Raw genomic sequence first — 18,186 nt, 5'->3', positions numbered from 1 at the left:
CGGCTATGATCCGGTTACGCTATGGAGTGAACCTTCGCTACTTCTGCTTTACAGGTCTTGCATTGGGATTAACATTCAAGGAGTGACAGGATACAGAAGGATTGATTCCAGGCATGTCTAGGTGGCTCCATGCAAATACATCGGCGTTCTGAGACAAGAAATCAACTAACTCATGTTTCTCCTCCTCAGCAAGTCGTTCCCCCACTCTGGTTGTTCGTTCTGGTCGGAACCGATCGATCTGTACATCAACTAGGGGTTCTTCGGTCAAGTCCACTGGTTCCTCCTCCCCATTCTGCTTGGGGGGAGGCTCCTGTAATTGATATCTTGGGTTTGCCAAACGGATGGGTGCTTTCCCTTTTCCAGCATATTTCAGCGTTACTGAATAACATTCCTTAGCTGCAACCTGGTCCCCATGAATGTCAATCACCCTGGTTCCGTCTGGCCCTAGGCATCTCATTACTTGGTGCAGAGTGGAAGGAACACCTTGAACTCTGTGGATCCACCCTCTGCCCATCAGAAGGTTGTAAGAGGGATGAATCTCGACAACTACAAAGGTCTCCATCAGAACCCTCTCTGCAGCATGCACTGCTACCTCCACCGTACCGATGGGCTCCACTCGTTTTCCATCAAATCCTAGCAAAGGATTCCCAGTGGACTTGAGCCGGTCTGGCTTAATCTCGAGCCAATCAAATGTGTCCCTCGGCTTGACGTTCGCACTACTTCCAGGATCAATCAGAACTCTGCGTACCAAACATTCGGCCACTATCAAACTGACGACTAACGGGTCCTCATGAGGGATCTGAACACGCAACAAATTTGTCCTGTCAAACTTTATCTGTGTTGATGCGCTCTGTTTGTGCAGAGTGTTTATACTGCCTATCCTCCTCTTCATCTGTGCCTGGCGAAGACGTGTTCGAAGCAGTTCATCTGACTCCTCAGTAGGTTCAGGCCAACCGTGAATTGCATTGATTATTCGAATTGGTTGTGTATTATGGGAGTTCAACTTCTGATTCCTCTTCACTTGCTCCATCGGTCAGTTCTGTTCCACCGCCGGGCCTTGAATAAAACTTGCGAACTCCCCTCTAGCTATCAGCATCTCTACCTGTCTCCTTAAGTTCCTGCATTCATTAGTCTGATGGCCAAAGTCAGAATGGAATGCACAATGTTTACACTGATCCCTCTGGTCGAGGGGTTGTCTGATTGGTAAAGGAGATCAAAACTTATCTTTATTTTCATGGTACAACCTTGCTAAGGTGACTTTCAATGGAGTAACCAACTCTTCCTCCCTGGGCCTCTTCTCAGATTTCCACGAGGTCTGACGCTGTGGCTGAACCTGTTTTTGTCTGATCTTTGCTTTGGTTTTCTCTTCTGTTGATATGATGGATGTCTTCTGAGCGTTAGTTGCCTCTTCTTCTTCCAAGCGCACAAATCCATCAGCTATTTCATTAAGTTCATCCATAGTTTTCGGCGTATTCACTACCAAGCTTGTGTGGAATGGAGTGCCACGAGTCATGGCCAATATAAACGCTTGAACCGCCGTAGAAGGATGACATTCAATCACCATGCTCTTAGTAAGGTTAAACCTGGTTAGGAAAGCTTGGAGACATTTGTCCTTATGCTGCTTCATTGTGAATAGGCTCGAAATGTCCTTTACTGGACGTTTATTTTCATAATATTGGCTTATGAACCGATCACACAAGCTTCGGAAACTATCCACTGAGCCCCTCGGCAGGTTCTTGAACCAATTGAGCGCTGGTACAGCTAGACTTGTAGGGAAGCACTTGCATATCAAGGAATCATTCTCAGTGTTCAGAGTCATTTTCAACTGAATTTGAGTCGTTCCGTCGAACAGAATAAAAACGGGCATAGAAAATTTCCTCGGACTCGGAGCATTCAGAATTACATCAGTGAATGGCGAATCAACCGTCCGAGCTGCTGAACGGAGGGCTTCATTTTCCCTTTGGAACCCCGCGGTTGCTCTCTGATCTATAGATCTCCTTTCTGAGCTGCGATAGTCGAGCGTCGCCAGGGAAGGCCGATAAGTCGGATCGAATGATCTTTCCTTAATAAACTCTTTGTGCCACGGCGGTATAGCTTTATGGCGACCAAACTCCATTGCTTTTTCTCGGCTGAGCATTTTTTGATGCGGATCGAAAGTCATGGCTTCATTTCGCCTGATCTGTTCACGCCATGGATCCACATGAGTTGATCTTTCATGATCATCAACACGACGGGGATTTGGCGGCAAATCGTTTGATTGTTCAACATGAAGATCATCAACATGAAGATCTGTCTGATTGTTCCCTACTTCCTCACCGTGATGTGCCGCATCGGTACATACAACTTCTTCTCCGGCTGGCCGCGGTCGCAGAATCACCGGAACTTCTTGACGCTGTATTTCAGTCCTTAGATCTGCATTCTCTCTCCTGAGAGCTTCAATCATGCTCATCAACTCATCAAGTTTCATCTGCTGGACATTCTCTACCGTGTTGGAGTTCTCACCCCCAGTCATCATTCCAGAACGGAGCAAAGGCATGAATCACAAATTCTAAGTTAGATCTGAGTCTCGCTGACGCGAATCACGTCAGATCTGGACTCAAATTTACGAGTTATGTTCTCCCTTTGATAGATCAGAGCTTTTCCGACGTCTGAGCTTGCTGGATCGAGCCGCGATAGAGTGAATCACAGCTGCGTAAACCTAACGCCAATTTCTTAAAATCAATCAAGAATCAAGAACTTCTCAAGAGCAAACCGCAATCTCTTAGATCTGGATTAAACTTCTAGAAATCAAGCTTCGTCGTCACCAATCAGTCTGAATCAACATGACGTTGATCAAACAAGAATCAACCTCCAACGCTTCCCACAGACGGCGCCAATTGAAGATGCAAAGAATTTTCTCTCTCTCTCTTTGGACAGAATCTCATTACATTTTCAATTAAAAATAAATCTCTCCCTCTTTCACTCTCTTCGCTGCCTTTTTATAGGCAATTACAAGTGCTGCTGGACTATCAGTTTTGGGCCTTCTTTCCAATGGGCTTGGTCTTCTTCGGTGGATCCTCCGAGCTCGGCCCATTCTGTGGTGCTCTTGTATGGGCTGTATTTCAATTGTTTGCCCCGATGCCACGTCTGCGGACTATAACCGGCCCATATTACTTATTGTATCCTCACGCACTCAACAAAGCCTTACTCGAATTATTCAATTTAGCTTCATAATTCCAAGTTTTTTTTTTTTTTAATCAGGATTCATTGTTCATAAGCAATCTGACAAAGGTTTTATGTTTGCTATCAGCTCCCGAGCTCCGCAAAACGGCCCTCCAATTTCTGGGTTTGGTGTTGGTCTAACAAAAGAATCCATTCATATCCACTGATATTGGACAGATACAGTTCCAAACCTATACCAGTCCAATAATGCTAAAAGTTTTATATTCCCTAAATTTTGAATCATATTCATGTTTTCCAGCAGAAAAAACATTCCAACATTATCACATCATGATCATCTTGTGAGATAGATTGCATAATTTTTTTTAGTTATTATAACAAGTATTGTTGTTTTCATAATCACATCACGATCATCTCCAAATCAGAATATTGCTATAGCCAAAGGACAGTACTAAAATTTTAAGCCAAGAAGATCATATTGCTATAGCCAAAGGAGAGTGCCAAAATGTTAACCTAAGAAGATCATGCTAACGAACAAATGAGCGACGAGAAGCGCAAAATTACTGTATAAACTTCCAGCAAAAGAACAAACATAGGATGGTACAACGATTGTATTCTCCTTCACTTTGTGACATGAAGAACACAGAGAAACTAAAAAGAATTTTCTTTTTTATTTGGGAGAAAAAGGGGTGAGTTGGTAAGCAATGCAATGTACAAGAAGCCCATAACAAATGTACAGTTGCAGGAGAGCACTACTCACCAGAGGCTGCTATCTCACGTCTATGTTTATCAAATAACTCAATCACAATGAATAAATAAGCATCCAATTTGAAACTACAAGATCAACCCATCCTTCACGAGTAGTTCCAAAGAGAGTGCAACATCTGACATAGTAGGACGCTCACTAGAATTTTCCCTTACAGCAAGCTCTGCTATATCAGCTAGTCTAAGCAGAGGTTCAACATTTCTTGGAAGAGCCACATACTGATCAATGCTGGCAGCTGCCTTACCTTGTCTTATAAGAGGTACTGCCCAGTCAACTATACTTGGAGGATTGCATTCTCTATCATAAGCTTTCCTTCCACTAAGAATCTCCAGCAGTACAATCCCAAAGTTGTAGACATCGGTTCTCACGTCTTCGCGGATATCCTTCTCATTTGGAGTGAGAAGGACAAAATCTGAAATTCGTGCTCCCCAATCAGCATCCAAAAGAATATTTGAACTCTTAACGTCCCGATGGACAATTGGAGGTACAACTTCCCTGTGAAGGTACTCAAGCCCCTTTGCAGCCTGCATTGCAATTTTCAACCTGATGCTCCAGTTCAGAGGAGAAAGCCCTCCATGGAGGTGGTCATGAAGTGTCCCATGGGGCATGAACTCATAAACAAGCAACCTTTCCCCCATTTCTGTGCAGTATCCCAACAAGTTCACAATATTTGAATGCCGTATATTGCAAAGGATTTCCAACTCCATTTCAAATTCCCGGCTATTAGTGTGGATTATGGTGGCAGCATTGGCCCTCTTGACAGCCACTTGCCTCCCATCTGCAAGAACAGCCTTGTAAACAAAACCATAGCTTCCTCTGCCAAGCTCATTAAACTCCTTGAACCCATTAGTGGCATCCTTCAGCTCCGAGAGACGGAAAACTTGTGCCTCTCCAGGACAGGAGGCCACAGAAACAAAAGGATATGAGTCTATATTAGCTTCAGTTTCCAACTCCGGTTTGCATATGCAGGATGCAAATTGTTTCTTTGTCCCTTCTTCATTTTTGGTGGCAATCACACGGGGAAAAAGCCACCAGCCAATTATTAGCAAAAGGAAACCTGAAACAGAAGATGCAACTATAATCAGTAACTTGTGCAATTGATGCTGATGCTTTCGCTGAACATCTACCGATGATTGAAGCCTACAAACATCCCAACAAGAGCTGTTCTGGCAAAGAGAGCAAGCCGTGCATACTCTATCAGCATTCGCACTGCATGAACTAGAAAGGAAGGATCCTTCAGAACAATTGGACCCACAAGGAGAACAAATCATTAGATCTTTCCGAAGACACAAGCTAGTCAAATCTGGCTCATCGAGAATACTAGCATTGAATGTAAACTTCCCTTGACCACAAGAACCAGGGGTGCATAGACCCGGACTACACAGCTGCAATGGAGGATCATAGTCAGGGGATGACGATACATTAGCAAACCAGCAATCAAGAACCAAATTATCTTCTCTAATACCACAAGTAATGAGATCAGAAGAACCAATTGCGAAAAACCCAGAACTCTTTGGGATCAAAGATGAATTAAAGCTCCCCCAACACTCAATCCCATGATTATCTTCTCGAATCCCACAAAAATATTGCGCCCCAGCTGTCAAGGACACGAATCGAGTTCCAAACGGAGGAGCCAGAAATGAATCAGCTTCACCCCAACATTTGACCTCACCAGAAGCTTCAGACACCCCACAAAGAGAACCCGTTCCTGAAGCTAAGGCTACAAATTCATCTGATACCCCAGAAACACCTAAACTTGCTGAATTAGGCCCCCAACAGACAACACCACCTTCTCTAACACTACCACAACTAAACCCTTCACCAGAAACAATCTTTTTGAAAACAAGTTCAGTCATAGTATGATCATAAAACATATCACTCTGTTTAGAAGTCAAACTATTGCTTGAAGTTCTAACAATGTCCCAACAATCAACACTACCCGAATCATTCTCGGAATAATAAGAACCTCTAATAGCACAGACATGATTCTTACCGGCAGCGATATGCGAATAAGCGTTGGTTCTAAAGACCGGAGGGACCAGATCAGTGCCTGAACCGATCAAATTCCAACAATAGGCCTGCGAAGTGTTCGCCAAAATGCCACACATAAAGCCGTCGCCGCCAGAGAGTGCAGCCATCGGCGGAATGTTGGTGGAATAGCCAGACGGGTTTGACGATGATGACGATGAAGAAGACGAGGTCAAGGTGGTGTTGCTCTTGCCCCAACAGATAACGGCTTGTTTGCCGCTGGCATCGATGGCGCAGAAGAAGCCATCTTGGCCGAACGCGGCGGAGATTGGCCCCATTGATCCAAACCCAGATGCGAATCCAGTGGAAATCAGGAGAAGTATGAATGGAACGAGAAGATATGGTGTAGATTGGGAGAACCCAGACAGAGTTCTGGGGATGTTGTCCATGTATTGATGAATGGGTACTGATTATGGGTTTGAATCAACAGTGTCATGGAGTGATGGTAAGATAGTCGTTGTTGTCCTTGTTGTTGTTGGTACTTTGTGCTGTTCTTTGCTAGTGAAGTTGTGGCTTATTGTGTAGTTGATGATGGGGAGTGAACGTGGCTGTCGCCATTTTTACAGTTTTGTTAGACCGTTACAACTTGAAATTATTGATCCGAGGTAGTTAATCCCCACTGTTATTACTGAGTGAGTGAGTTGCGGTTCACCCCACCCAGCGTAAACTTTCAGAGTTCAGTTTACAACCCACATGCCCTTAAAAAATTTATCTATGATTGCTTCAGTTTTTGAAAATTTATTTTCTAGAAGTTTTAGTTATAAAATGACTTACTTTTTAAATTTTAGAAAACTATTTTTTAAGTGGCAGATCAAACTGCCCTTAACTTTACAACCCACCCAATGACATAAAGACATGAAGGTGAATAGAAAGTTTTTATTTAGTCAGTTATTTTTAGGGCATTTAATTGGATTGGTGGATGGGGAGTGTCTAGTGGCCCACTTGGTTTATATAAGAGGGAATTAGCAAAGTATTCATTGTATATTTTTGGTGCTGGCAATTTTCTTTAATGGAATTAATGTACCTTCCTTGCTAGTTGCTACAATTGTTTATATGTTAAAAGAGTGCATAATACGAGGATACATTATTTCCTGCAATTAGAAGGAAAGATTTGGCATGTTTAAGAGTGCAGTTTCACAGAGAGAATCCCAATCTAATCTTTAATTTAATTTAATTTTTTCATAAATCCTTTCAACCGGAGCTAAATTTGAATTCAACTAAGGTTGAGGTATCAAGCAATCTAAATCCAATCTTAAATTGTCATAAAATTTCAATCTAAGATAAGTTGGTCTGAATATGCATATATAATATATGGCTTGTACTATCTCCTGTACTACTGAGAGAGTATTATTGATTTTTGGGTTGTATTATGCCATCAAATTCTTTGTTGTGTTATTGATTTTGGGTTGTATTATGTCATTATATTCTATGTATTTTACAATATCTTTTCAATTATTGTTGGTTAGTTATGTGCTACCTCTGTAATATTATTGACTGAGAGGATGTACCAACACATTAGACAATAATATAGTGTTCTCACCCGAAAATTACCCATCAATTTATTTTTTGAGTGTTCACTTTTAATTAAAGAATTTTGAAATCATATTTTCAAATTTGCACCTTTCATTTGAATGTCAATTTAGCTTTTGGGAATTAAAGAGATGGAGTTTATTCAAATTTGCACCTTTCATGGTTGACGGAATTCAAACACTTCTTGTTGATTGAGAGTCCCATCATCTTCACAACTTCATATGGAATGTCGCTTTCCACCACCAAAGCAGAGTTAATGTAGAAATGGATACCCTACAGTCAAATCTCTCCCCTAAACTCTCCAGCCCTTAATCTTGTGATCCAGTTTCAGTTACAGTAGTAAACTTGTTAAACTTCATGTTAAAATTTATAAAACTACATTTACGTAGAGTTAGTTACAACATCTCCAACCGTAGTCTATATGGTTTTTGTGTAAATATGATATATTAGAGAGTAAATTTACACAATATATATATATATATATATTACTTATTTTTAGTTTCAGTGGTTGTTTTATATTTTTTGTATAAAAAAATGTAACGACCATAACTGATACCAAAATTTTAAAAAAATTTCGGCATGACTGTAACGACCCAGCTCCTCATGGATCCGGATCATTAAACGGGTCCTTACTCGACCAAAAAACATCCAAGGGTAATACATTCATTTCACGTTAAATTTAAATATCAAGGTCCATAAAGGGCAAAATGGTAAATTTTCATATTTCAATAAATTAAGACCCAAATGACGTAATAGTCATTTACTTGTATCCCATAATAAATAAATAAAATGAGGTTCGGGGCTATAGTCCTTTCAGTGGTTAAAATATAATTATTGTATTTATTGGATCATAAAATAATTACGTGTAACCTCACTTGGGTGCCAAAGTGTAATTTAAGAACTTAAATAGTAATTACAACGTAAACCGATCGACGTATATGCATCATACGTCGACTGGTTTGGATTATGAACAGTGGTAATACCCACTGCTGAGATACCGGTCGACGTATGGAAACGTATGGGAAGTCATACGTCGACTAGTTTGGGATGTGATACCGGTCGACGTATGGGAAGCCACACGTGGACCGGTTCTGGGAAATTTTCACTTCCACCTCCCACTGTCCAGTGATAACCCAAATACACCAACATTTGGTAATTAACCACCCACGTCACTACATTCACGTACAAATTTAAACACATTTCAACACAAAATTGCAATATCAACCACCACATTCTTAGCGTAATTTGCCACACGTTACTTAAAATACACAAACTAATTTTGAGTGAATAAAACTTAATTACATTCTCTCAAATAACCATATACACAATGAACCTCAATACAACACACATTGCAAAAATAATACACCTTGAGTTAGTACTTTACAAAATTAGGTTCATTTACAAAAGATAGGAAAATAGGCATTTCTCTACTCCAAGCTAAGGCTAAATTGGATTATCGTCAGTTACTTCTTTTCCATGACCTGAAAAATGTAGAATATGATGGGGTAAACAATATGCTCAGTAGGTGACGCTTAAGACACGTCTCTTATGTTCCCGTGAATACAACCAAAGAATAGGACAATAGGAATGTGGATCATACATTGTCTAGAATAACACAACATAATAACAAGTCTCATTATAAACAATAGAATGCTATGGGATGCAATGCATGCCGATGTCGCTCCCCATTTTCAAAACCATCACTTTCAAACCGTTAATGTAACCCCCTTTGGTACCCCCCCAGCGCTGAGAGAAGGATTGGCTACTGTCTCTAGACCATTGGTGACTCCGCAGCGTCATCGTGGGGCCCAAATAGCTCAACCACACTAGGGCAATCTCCCTAATTCTCTCTAGGTTACATTAACCTACTGGCCCGTTGGTGATTCCGCAGCAACCGGGTTTAATCAAAACCATTTCATCAAAACTTCTTTCCCAAATTCCCCTTGTTCATTTCAAAACAATTTCTCTTATTTATGCCCAATGCTAGTGCATAGATGTATTAATGCCATGCCCATGCTCATCATTTCACAATTGGCCAAGTTTAATTAATAAAGCATAGTTCACAAGAATTTCTAAGGAAACTAATAACATACTTTCAAACAACAAGAATCTAGCAAGATGAACACATATAGTCAATTCTTACACATGCTCTTCAAATAGAACAATTAACACACATAGTCACTTAATCAACATATATGCATAAATATCAACAATTCTCTATGTATCAAATAATTAATCAACAAATAGAGGGAATTAACTCACTAAGGTACAAGATTTCATGGATTAAGGGCCCCTACCTCTTAATTGTGCAAAGCCCTCAAAATGGCCTAGATTTTCGAAGTTGCTAGGGAGATCCAAATATGAAATTGTTGGTATCAATGCGTAGAGCTCGTCGTGCTCTCCGTTTTGCCTCAAACGACACTTAAATCCGGCAAGTAATGAAGATGGAATCATAGCTTGAAGTTTGATTATGAAATTGAAAGAAAAATGCAAGGAAATGAGATGAGAGAGAGACTTACGGGAGAAGTGAGTTTTGAGACCAAAAATGTGGTCTCTAAGTCATTTAGATGGTGGTAGTGGGTCCCACCCATTTCTTTTATAATTTTACTTTTTCTTTTGCCCTTTAATTCTCACCACACACCCATATGTACACATATTAAATCATAACCATACACAACACATTAAATAAAATACATATAATGCCAATGAATCCAATTAAAATCCCTATGCTTGACAATTCCGGTAGCGGGTCCCACATGGGACCGTCCGGTTCGAAAAGCTGAAAAATGTAAAAATGGTCACCCCTACATTTCAAAGAGTCCTGGACTCAATGAAATGCCCCAACCAAATTCTAGGACACAACCAGTACACTCCATAATGTCCGGCAAGAAAAATGTGAAAAGACGGAAACGCCCTTACGGCAACAAAATTCTGGAAAAATGAAAAACGCTGAAAATCGGAAACGTCACAATCTACCCTCCTTAAAAGAAGGAGGCCCACAGCCACATTCTTACCAAGATCGCCCTACAAAACTCCTAGACTATGAACCCACAGACATTATTGCCCTTGACACCGGACATCATCCGGCAAATACACACCATTGTCACCAAAACCCAAAATGGTACTCATTTCTCACCTCATCATAAAACAAGACCAACTAGGCTCCACGCCTAACTCAAAACAAACATCAGTCCATTCCACACAACCCTGAAAGACTCCAAAGCCCAAAAGAAAAACGGTCAAAATTGTAATCTTCCAAGAATTTAACCCATCTTCTCTGTCTATTGTTCAAGTCCTTTTGGGAGAAAAGGTATTTGAGACTATTATAATCCGAGTACACCTCGAATCTCTTGCTATACAAGTAATGTCTCCAACACTTCAAGGCAAATACAACTGCTGCTAACTCCAAATCATGAGTAGGGTAGATGTACTCGTGAGTCTTCAACTGCCGAGACCCATAAGCAACAACTCTACCATCCTGCATCAACACACACCCTAAACCATCATGTGAAACATTACAATAGATCACATAACCCAAGCCACGTTCAAGTATCACCAACACTGGAGCCGTAGTCAACCTTGTCTTCAATTCCTGAAAGGATGACTCACAGGCTTCATTTCATGCAAACTTAATCCCTTTTCGGGTCAAACGGGTCATAGGCGCTGCCAAGCGAGAAAAATCCTTCACAAATCTTCGGTAGTAACCCGCTAAACCAAGAAAACTTCAAATCTTAAAAACATTCTTGGGTTGCTCCCAATTCAAAACTGCTTCAACCTTTGATAGATCCACTGACACTCCACCTTCTGAAACAACATGCCCCAAAAACTTCACCTCCTGTAGCCAAAACTCACATTTCTCATATTTGGCATACAATCGATGCTCCCGCAAAATTTGTAAAACAATACTCAAATGGACCTCATGCTCTTCTTGAGATCGTGAATACACGAGAATGTCATCTACGAAAACTACCACAAACTGGTCCAAGTAATCGTGAAAGACGCGGTTCATCAAGTTTATGAATGCCGCTGGCGCATTAGTTAAGCCAAAAGGCATAACAAGGAACTCATAGTGTCCATACCACGTACGGAATACTATTTTCGGAATATCCTCATCCCTAACCCGCAACTGATAATAGCTAGACCTCAAGTCAATCTTCGAGAAACAATTGGCTCCCCTCAACTGATCAAATAAATCATCTATTATTGGCAAATGATACTTGTTCTTGATGGTGGCATGATTCAACTTCCGATAATCGATGCACAACCTCAAAGAACCATATTTCTTCTTAACAAACAAGACCGGTGCGCCCCATGGTGACACACTCGGTCGAATGAAACCTTTCATCCTCAGGTCATCAAGCTGCTTCTTCAATTCTTCCAACTCAATTGGTGCCATGCGATACGGTGCCATAGAAATCCGCGTGGTACTGGGCATTAAGTCAATAGTAAACTCCACTTCTCGGTGTGGAGGCAACTCTGTCAAATCTTCTGGAAACACATCCAGAAAATCACGAACAATTGCAGGATAATCTTCTTCCACAACATTATCCTCTTCGGCTATAAGGCTAGCCAAGAAGTAATCACTACGACTCCGTCCATGAACTCCATACACGATGAAATGTGGGAATCACTCTGATCTCCCATGAAAAAGAAACAGTCTCCCTCGAGAGTACAAACTGTAACCCTTCCTCTGTAACAATCGATCGTAGCATGAAATGAAGCTAACCAATCCATTCGGAGAATGACATCAAAGCCAGTCATCTCTAGGAGGATAAGGTCAAACACAAAAGTTTGCCTGGCTATCACAATGGAACAATCCCTCACGACTCGGCTTAATGACACTGAAACCCCAACTGGCGTATCAACACACAACGCCCGATCCATGAAACTGACTTCTAACCCCGATGCAAGTGTAAATGATGATGAAATAAAAGAATGAGATGCACTAGAGTCAAACAAAACACGGGCCCAAGAACCAAACACTGGAAATATACCTCGGAGAACTGAATATCCAGGAGATGTATCAGTTGGTGCAAGTGCAAAGACACATCTCTACGGTGCCTGTGCCTGTGAACTACTAATCTGAACACCAAACTGTTGTGCCGACATAGTAGGAGTATCCCTCCTAGCTGGTCATGACCCTAAGAAGACATGGTAGGCTGTGGTGGTAGCAGTCTGAAACCTGACTGAACTATAGCCGATTGTGACGGCTTCTGCTGTAACCCTCTGCTACTACCCGTGCCTGCTCCTCGAGTAGGACAATCCCGAATCAGATGGCCCTGCTGGCCACACCCATAACAAGCTCTCGATGGCGTAGAAACTGTGGTCGAGTTCATAGGACATCTGGACTTGTAATGTCCAGGCTGCTGGCACTGAAAACAAACGACTCCACTCCTATCAGACCCAGCTGGCAAAAGAGTGCTAGGAGCGGATCGTGCAGACTGCTGCCCCTGAAACTGAGATGGACCGCCCCTGTTCCTTTTCCAAGAAGATCCTTCTGAAGTTGGCCTTGCACCCCTCTTTTGCTTCCATTGTTCTCTTCTCGCATCCTTATCTTTAATGTCAGCCTCCAGCATTAAAGCCCTTTCAACTACTTCAGAATAAACCTTAATAAATTGTGCTGTGATCAACGGTCTCATTCGATCATTAAGACCGAAAACAAACTTCCGAGTCTTGTTAACTTCATCTCTCACCATTTCTGGAGCAAAGCGAGAAAGTGAAGTAAACTTATTCTCATATTCCGCCACCGACATATTGCCCTGGATAAGGTTCTGAAACTGGTCCTTTAGCTCCCATCTTTTAGAAATCGGAAAATACTTTTCATAAAACAATTCCTTGAACTTATCCCAACTCATCTCCTTCACCTTGTACTAGCTCGTAACCGACTTCCACCATAGTTTGGCATCCTTAGTAAACTTATAAGTAGCTAGGATGATCTTCAAATGATCCTCCGTCACATCCATTGAAATTAGTTGAGTCTCAACTTGATCCAGGTAGTCATCTGCTACCATTGGATCCGCACCGCCCTCAAACATAACCGGCATCAGCTGAGAAAACCCCTTAATGATCTTGAAACACTTCTGAGCTGGCGTCTCCTCAACTTGAACTGTAGGTTGTAATGCCAACTGCGACTGAGCAGCAATTGTTGCCCTCACGGCATTTTGCAACAAACGATCCAACTTCAGTGCCACAGAACCTTCACCCACTTCTATGGGTGCTTCAACATTATCCCTCCTTGTGGGGACAACTCTATGGGGAATCAAGTCCCTAAGAAGTGTGTTCTCATCATTTAGCTCATTTGGATTGGAGCTAGAGCTCTCGCTAACATCACCCCTAGTCGGTCTAGGGCCAACTTCCCTGGTTTCCTCACGCCGTGACATCGTTCTATAAAACAAAAAAAACAATTCAATAACGATAACACTAAGGTCCAACCGTGAACAACCCAACACAAAAAGATATTATATAAACATTTAGCATGTAATACTATGCAATGAACACATTAATATAAGCATATAAGCACATAAGCACGTAAGCAGTTAAGCATGCTTTTTCACATAGCAAAACACTTTTGCAAATAAAGAAATAACAATGCAAATGACTTCCCAGACAACCCTAGGTAAGCCTCTGCCCGTCCTAATGGTATTCGAACCATAACTCTGATACCAAATTTGTAACGACCCTAGCTGATGCCAAAATTTTAAAAAAAATTCAGCATGATTTTCGCTAAAATTCGTTCTACAACAACCTGTTTAAATGTATTTTTAACTTGTCCTAACACAAATACAATTAACATACTCCAACATTCCATCCATCCGTTCATTATACCTTAATATGGCTCATCTCATGGTGGAACATCTATATACCATTTAATCCCAAGTATCATAATTACAATCCCAAAATATAGTAATAATAACAAGAGTTTCACAAATCTCTAAACCAAATATAACAAACTAAGATTTTACAAAAATATGGGACTTAATACAAAAATAGCAAAAAAAAAATTCTTTTAATCCAAATTAGGCCTGTGGTGGAAAGTCATCCGCCACTTCTTTCCCGTTTCCTGAAAAAAATTATTAAATAGTAGGGTGAGCATAAAACTCAGTAGGTAGTACTTAAGACACGCATCTTGTGTCCTTGTGAATCCATACAAAGAATAGATCAATATGAATGGGGATCATACAAGGTCGGGATAATACAACATTCCAACCAACTCAAGTACAAACAATGCAATGCCATGGAATGCAAAATGCATACCGATGTCGCTCCCCATTTTCATTTCCAAAACCATCACTTTCAAACTGTTAATACAACCCGCCCTTTGGTGACCCCGCAGCGGCATGAGAGAAGGATTGGCTACTGTCCCTAGACCTTTGGTAACCCCGCAGTGTCATCGAGGGGCCTAGATAGCTCAACCACGCTAAGGCGACTCTCTAGTCCTTTTTAGGCTATATTAACACTCCGGCCCTTTGGTACCCCCGCGGGGACCGGGTTTTCATAAAACCATTTCGTAAAAACCCTTTTCCCAAAATTTCCCTTTTTGTTCCAAAACAATTTCTCCCATTTCATGCCCAATGTAAGTGCATGAGTGTATCAGTACCATGAATATACTCATCATTCCACAACCAACTCAATTTAAGTAAGCAAGGCATAATTTCACAAGAATTTCTCAAGGAATTTCAACATGCTCTCATACAATAATACATGTAGCCTAACGAACATATATAAATCATCACATAGGCAAGTTTTCCACATAAAACATTTAATACAAGCTCTCACATAACCACATACACATGTTCTAACAACTTCTAAACTACAACTAGCACAAATAAGCATGTCCTGTAACAATTTAGAAGATGTAATTCACATAGGAGTAAGAAAATTGTGGATTAAGAGCCCCTACCTCTAAATTGAACAAAACCCTTGAAAGTGGGTCTCTAATTTCGAATTCCCTAAGAAGCACCAAATCTGAAATTGCTTACACTAGCGCGTAGAGCTTGTCGTGGGCTTTGTTTTGCCTCAAATGACATTTAAAAACACTAAGAGATGAGGGAGAAATTAAGTTCTAAAATTTGATTGAAAAAGAAAAAAAAAAAAACAAAAAGGGCGTGAGAGAGAGATCAGCGGGAGAAGAGAGATACAGACCATGAATAGTGGTCTCATGACCACTTAAGAGTGATAGTGGGTCCCACCCATTGTTTTCTTTTTATTTCCCTTTTTTTTTTGTGTTTAATCCTACACCACATACCAACATATATACACATATAATTACACACACACACACACACGCACACACACACAATAACAACCACACGTGTCATATCATACCCAAGGCCCTACATAACTTTTACAAACCTACTTGATTCACTTTACTTTTTCGCGATTAAAGCTCACATCCCAATCCTCCTCAATTAGGAAAAAAAAAAAAAAAGAATTTCCCCTTATATTTCACTTTCCCATCCCGCCAATAGCAAACTTTTTCCGTCGCCACCAGAATTCTAGCTTAAAAAACCTAGAATCTACTGCGATGATTGCAGAAAATAAGATCAAACGAAAGTGATGAATCAAACTATGTTTATTAAAAATAAATAAATAAATAAAAGATGGTCGAATAGTTCTTACCTTACCGCCAGTTGCAGATTCTTTTCTATACCGCTCTATAAAAGGAATGAGAGAGAAGAAAGAGAACCACGAGTGGGAAAGGGAGAGGAGAGAGAAAATATGCTTACGTGACTGTGTAAAAAGGTTGTATAAAATACACAACTTTTTTACACATTGGTGATGTGGCAGTGTATGAAAATTTACAAATCATACGTGACAGTTTATATTTTACACAAAAAGGTTGAAAATGCTCTTAAGAGCCTTAAATAAAAAAATGGTTTATTTTAAAAGTTCATTTTTCACTTTGATTGAATTAAGTAAAATAATTATATATACACCAATAACTATTGTTTAGGTACAAAATACTCTCCAAACATTTATTCCAAAATACAAAAAATTATTCCCTAAAAATCAAGTACTTTCTTTAAATAATTTATTTTCTTGAAAAGTTAGAAAATAAGATATTTTCTTTAACTTTGAACCATATTGCTGAAACTTTCATATATACACACGAGAACTTATACAAATAATAAAAAAGATTTAATATATTAAAAAATAAGACAATCAAATGTTAGTCCCCAAAAAGAAAAAATATAATTAAACTTAAGAATATATAAATCATCTTTGCTGTGATGCATGCCTTAAGATGATTATTAATTTTTTGGCTCAATTAGTTACACTTGTTTTATAAATAAATAAAAAATAGATTATTTATTGAAGCAACCATTTAGTTTTTGCATGATCTCTCTCTACCAAGGTGTACTGTATGTGTAGGTATATATATATATATACATATATATATATGATGAATTACTACTTACCGAAAAAAAAAAAAAAAAAATTCTATACATAATGAAATTCCACTAAATTTTTTGTATAATTCTAATAAATTGACATTTGAACTGATATAAATTAGAACATACCGTTAAAGTTTTTTGCACAAATATATATATATATATATATATATGTGTGTTTTTATTTTTATTTTTTATTTTGGTAATATATACACCATATGCAAAAATGTCAAGTTGAAAGTCTAACTCAAAAATTTTTTTTTTTTTTAATTTTATGAATGAAAAAATTATTTAATTTAGGAATGATATTTTGATATTTTGAAATAAGAGTTTGGAGAGTATTTTGGACATATATAATAGTTATTTATGTTATGTAATTATTTTATCTAATTCTTTAAAAATAGATTGATTTGTTATTTAAGGCTCCTAAATCTATTTAAGTGTAGTTTTTTCAAATTTATATTAGAATTGAATTTGTAATTAGTTTAAGGTCATTAATGTAATTGAAGAAAATGCTATGCTCTCTAATGAGAAGTGGAGTGTTTTAGTCATAGCGGCAAAATTCATCAAATTGAACTATACGGCGTTTGATATAAGTAGTCGAAAATGTTAAGAATTTTATGGACAGTAACTTTTCATAACCGAATGTGGGGTAAATTATTAAATTAGTGACAAATAAAGCTTTAGAACATAAACATTAAAAATGGTAAAAACTGGATCCATTTGAGGCCCAAACCAATTTGGATGAATGAGAGAGCATGAAAAGCACAACCAACGTGACCAAAAGAACAAGAAAAGACACACAAGGCGACAAGACTGCACTACTGTACATGCATGTACATGAGGGGACCATTTAACAGCCCCTAAAATTTATCAACTTACGATCCGGATACCTCACGTGGTTGCTTGGTCAGCCTGTCTGCCCTCCTGTTCTATTTAGTCAAACATAAAATACTTAGGGTTGGTCCATAGTTTACAAAGGTCACAATATATTTGAAAATTTTGAATTTATTATTTATGTAGATTATGTATTTGCCGTTTAATGCGTATGGTATACAAAGTGAGCAATCACTTCCTGCAAACAAAAGTTAAGGTAATTCTTAGTTTGTAACTCTAAAAATAAAAAATTATACAAAAAAAATTCAGCTTGATTTAATTTTTTGAAAACTGTTTTCTGAAAATTCACTTATAAAAACTTCCGTTTTTTAAGAATTTTTTTTTAAAGTTACAAACTAAATATGTCTTAAATTATTTTATCCCTTCCAAAACCTTCCATTAACCCAGATCATACAATAACATTGTAAACAATTC

At 39.1% G+C, this 18,186-nt stretch overlaps 1 protein-coding gene across 1 annotated transcript; it reads right to left on the bottom strand.

The window, feature by feature from the left end:
* Positions 1 to 3,811: 3,811 nt before the first annotated feature.
* Positions 3,812 to 6,598, bottom strand: LOC132313053 (serine/threonine-protein kinase-like protein CCR1). The gene has a single exon (XM_059811668.1). It carries the CDS (start codon positions 6,340 to 6,342, stop codon positions 3,994 to 3,996), a length of 2,349 nt encoding a protein of 782 aa, XP_059667651.1. The 5' UTR covers positions 6,343 to 6,598; the 3' UTR covers positions 3,812 to 3,993.
* Positions 6,599 to 18,186: the final 11,588 nt, after the last annotated feature.

Source organism: Cornus florida, unplaced genomic scaffold (genome assembly GCF_030987335.1).
Source record: "Cornus florida cultivar Cherokee Brave unplaced genomic scaffold, ASM3098733v1 CherokeeBrave_3.0.0_Hap2_Chr06, whole genome shotgun sequence".
NCBI lineage: Eukaryota > Viridiplantae > Streptophyta > Magnoliopsida > Cornales > Cornaceae > Cornus > Cornus florida.
The sequence above is the reverse complement of the archived record's forward strand: the minus strand, read 5'-3'. Positions and strand labels throughout refer to the sequence as shown.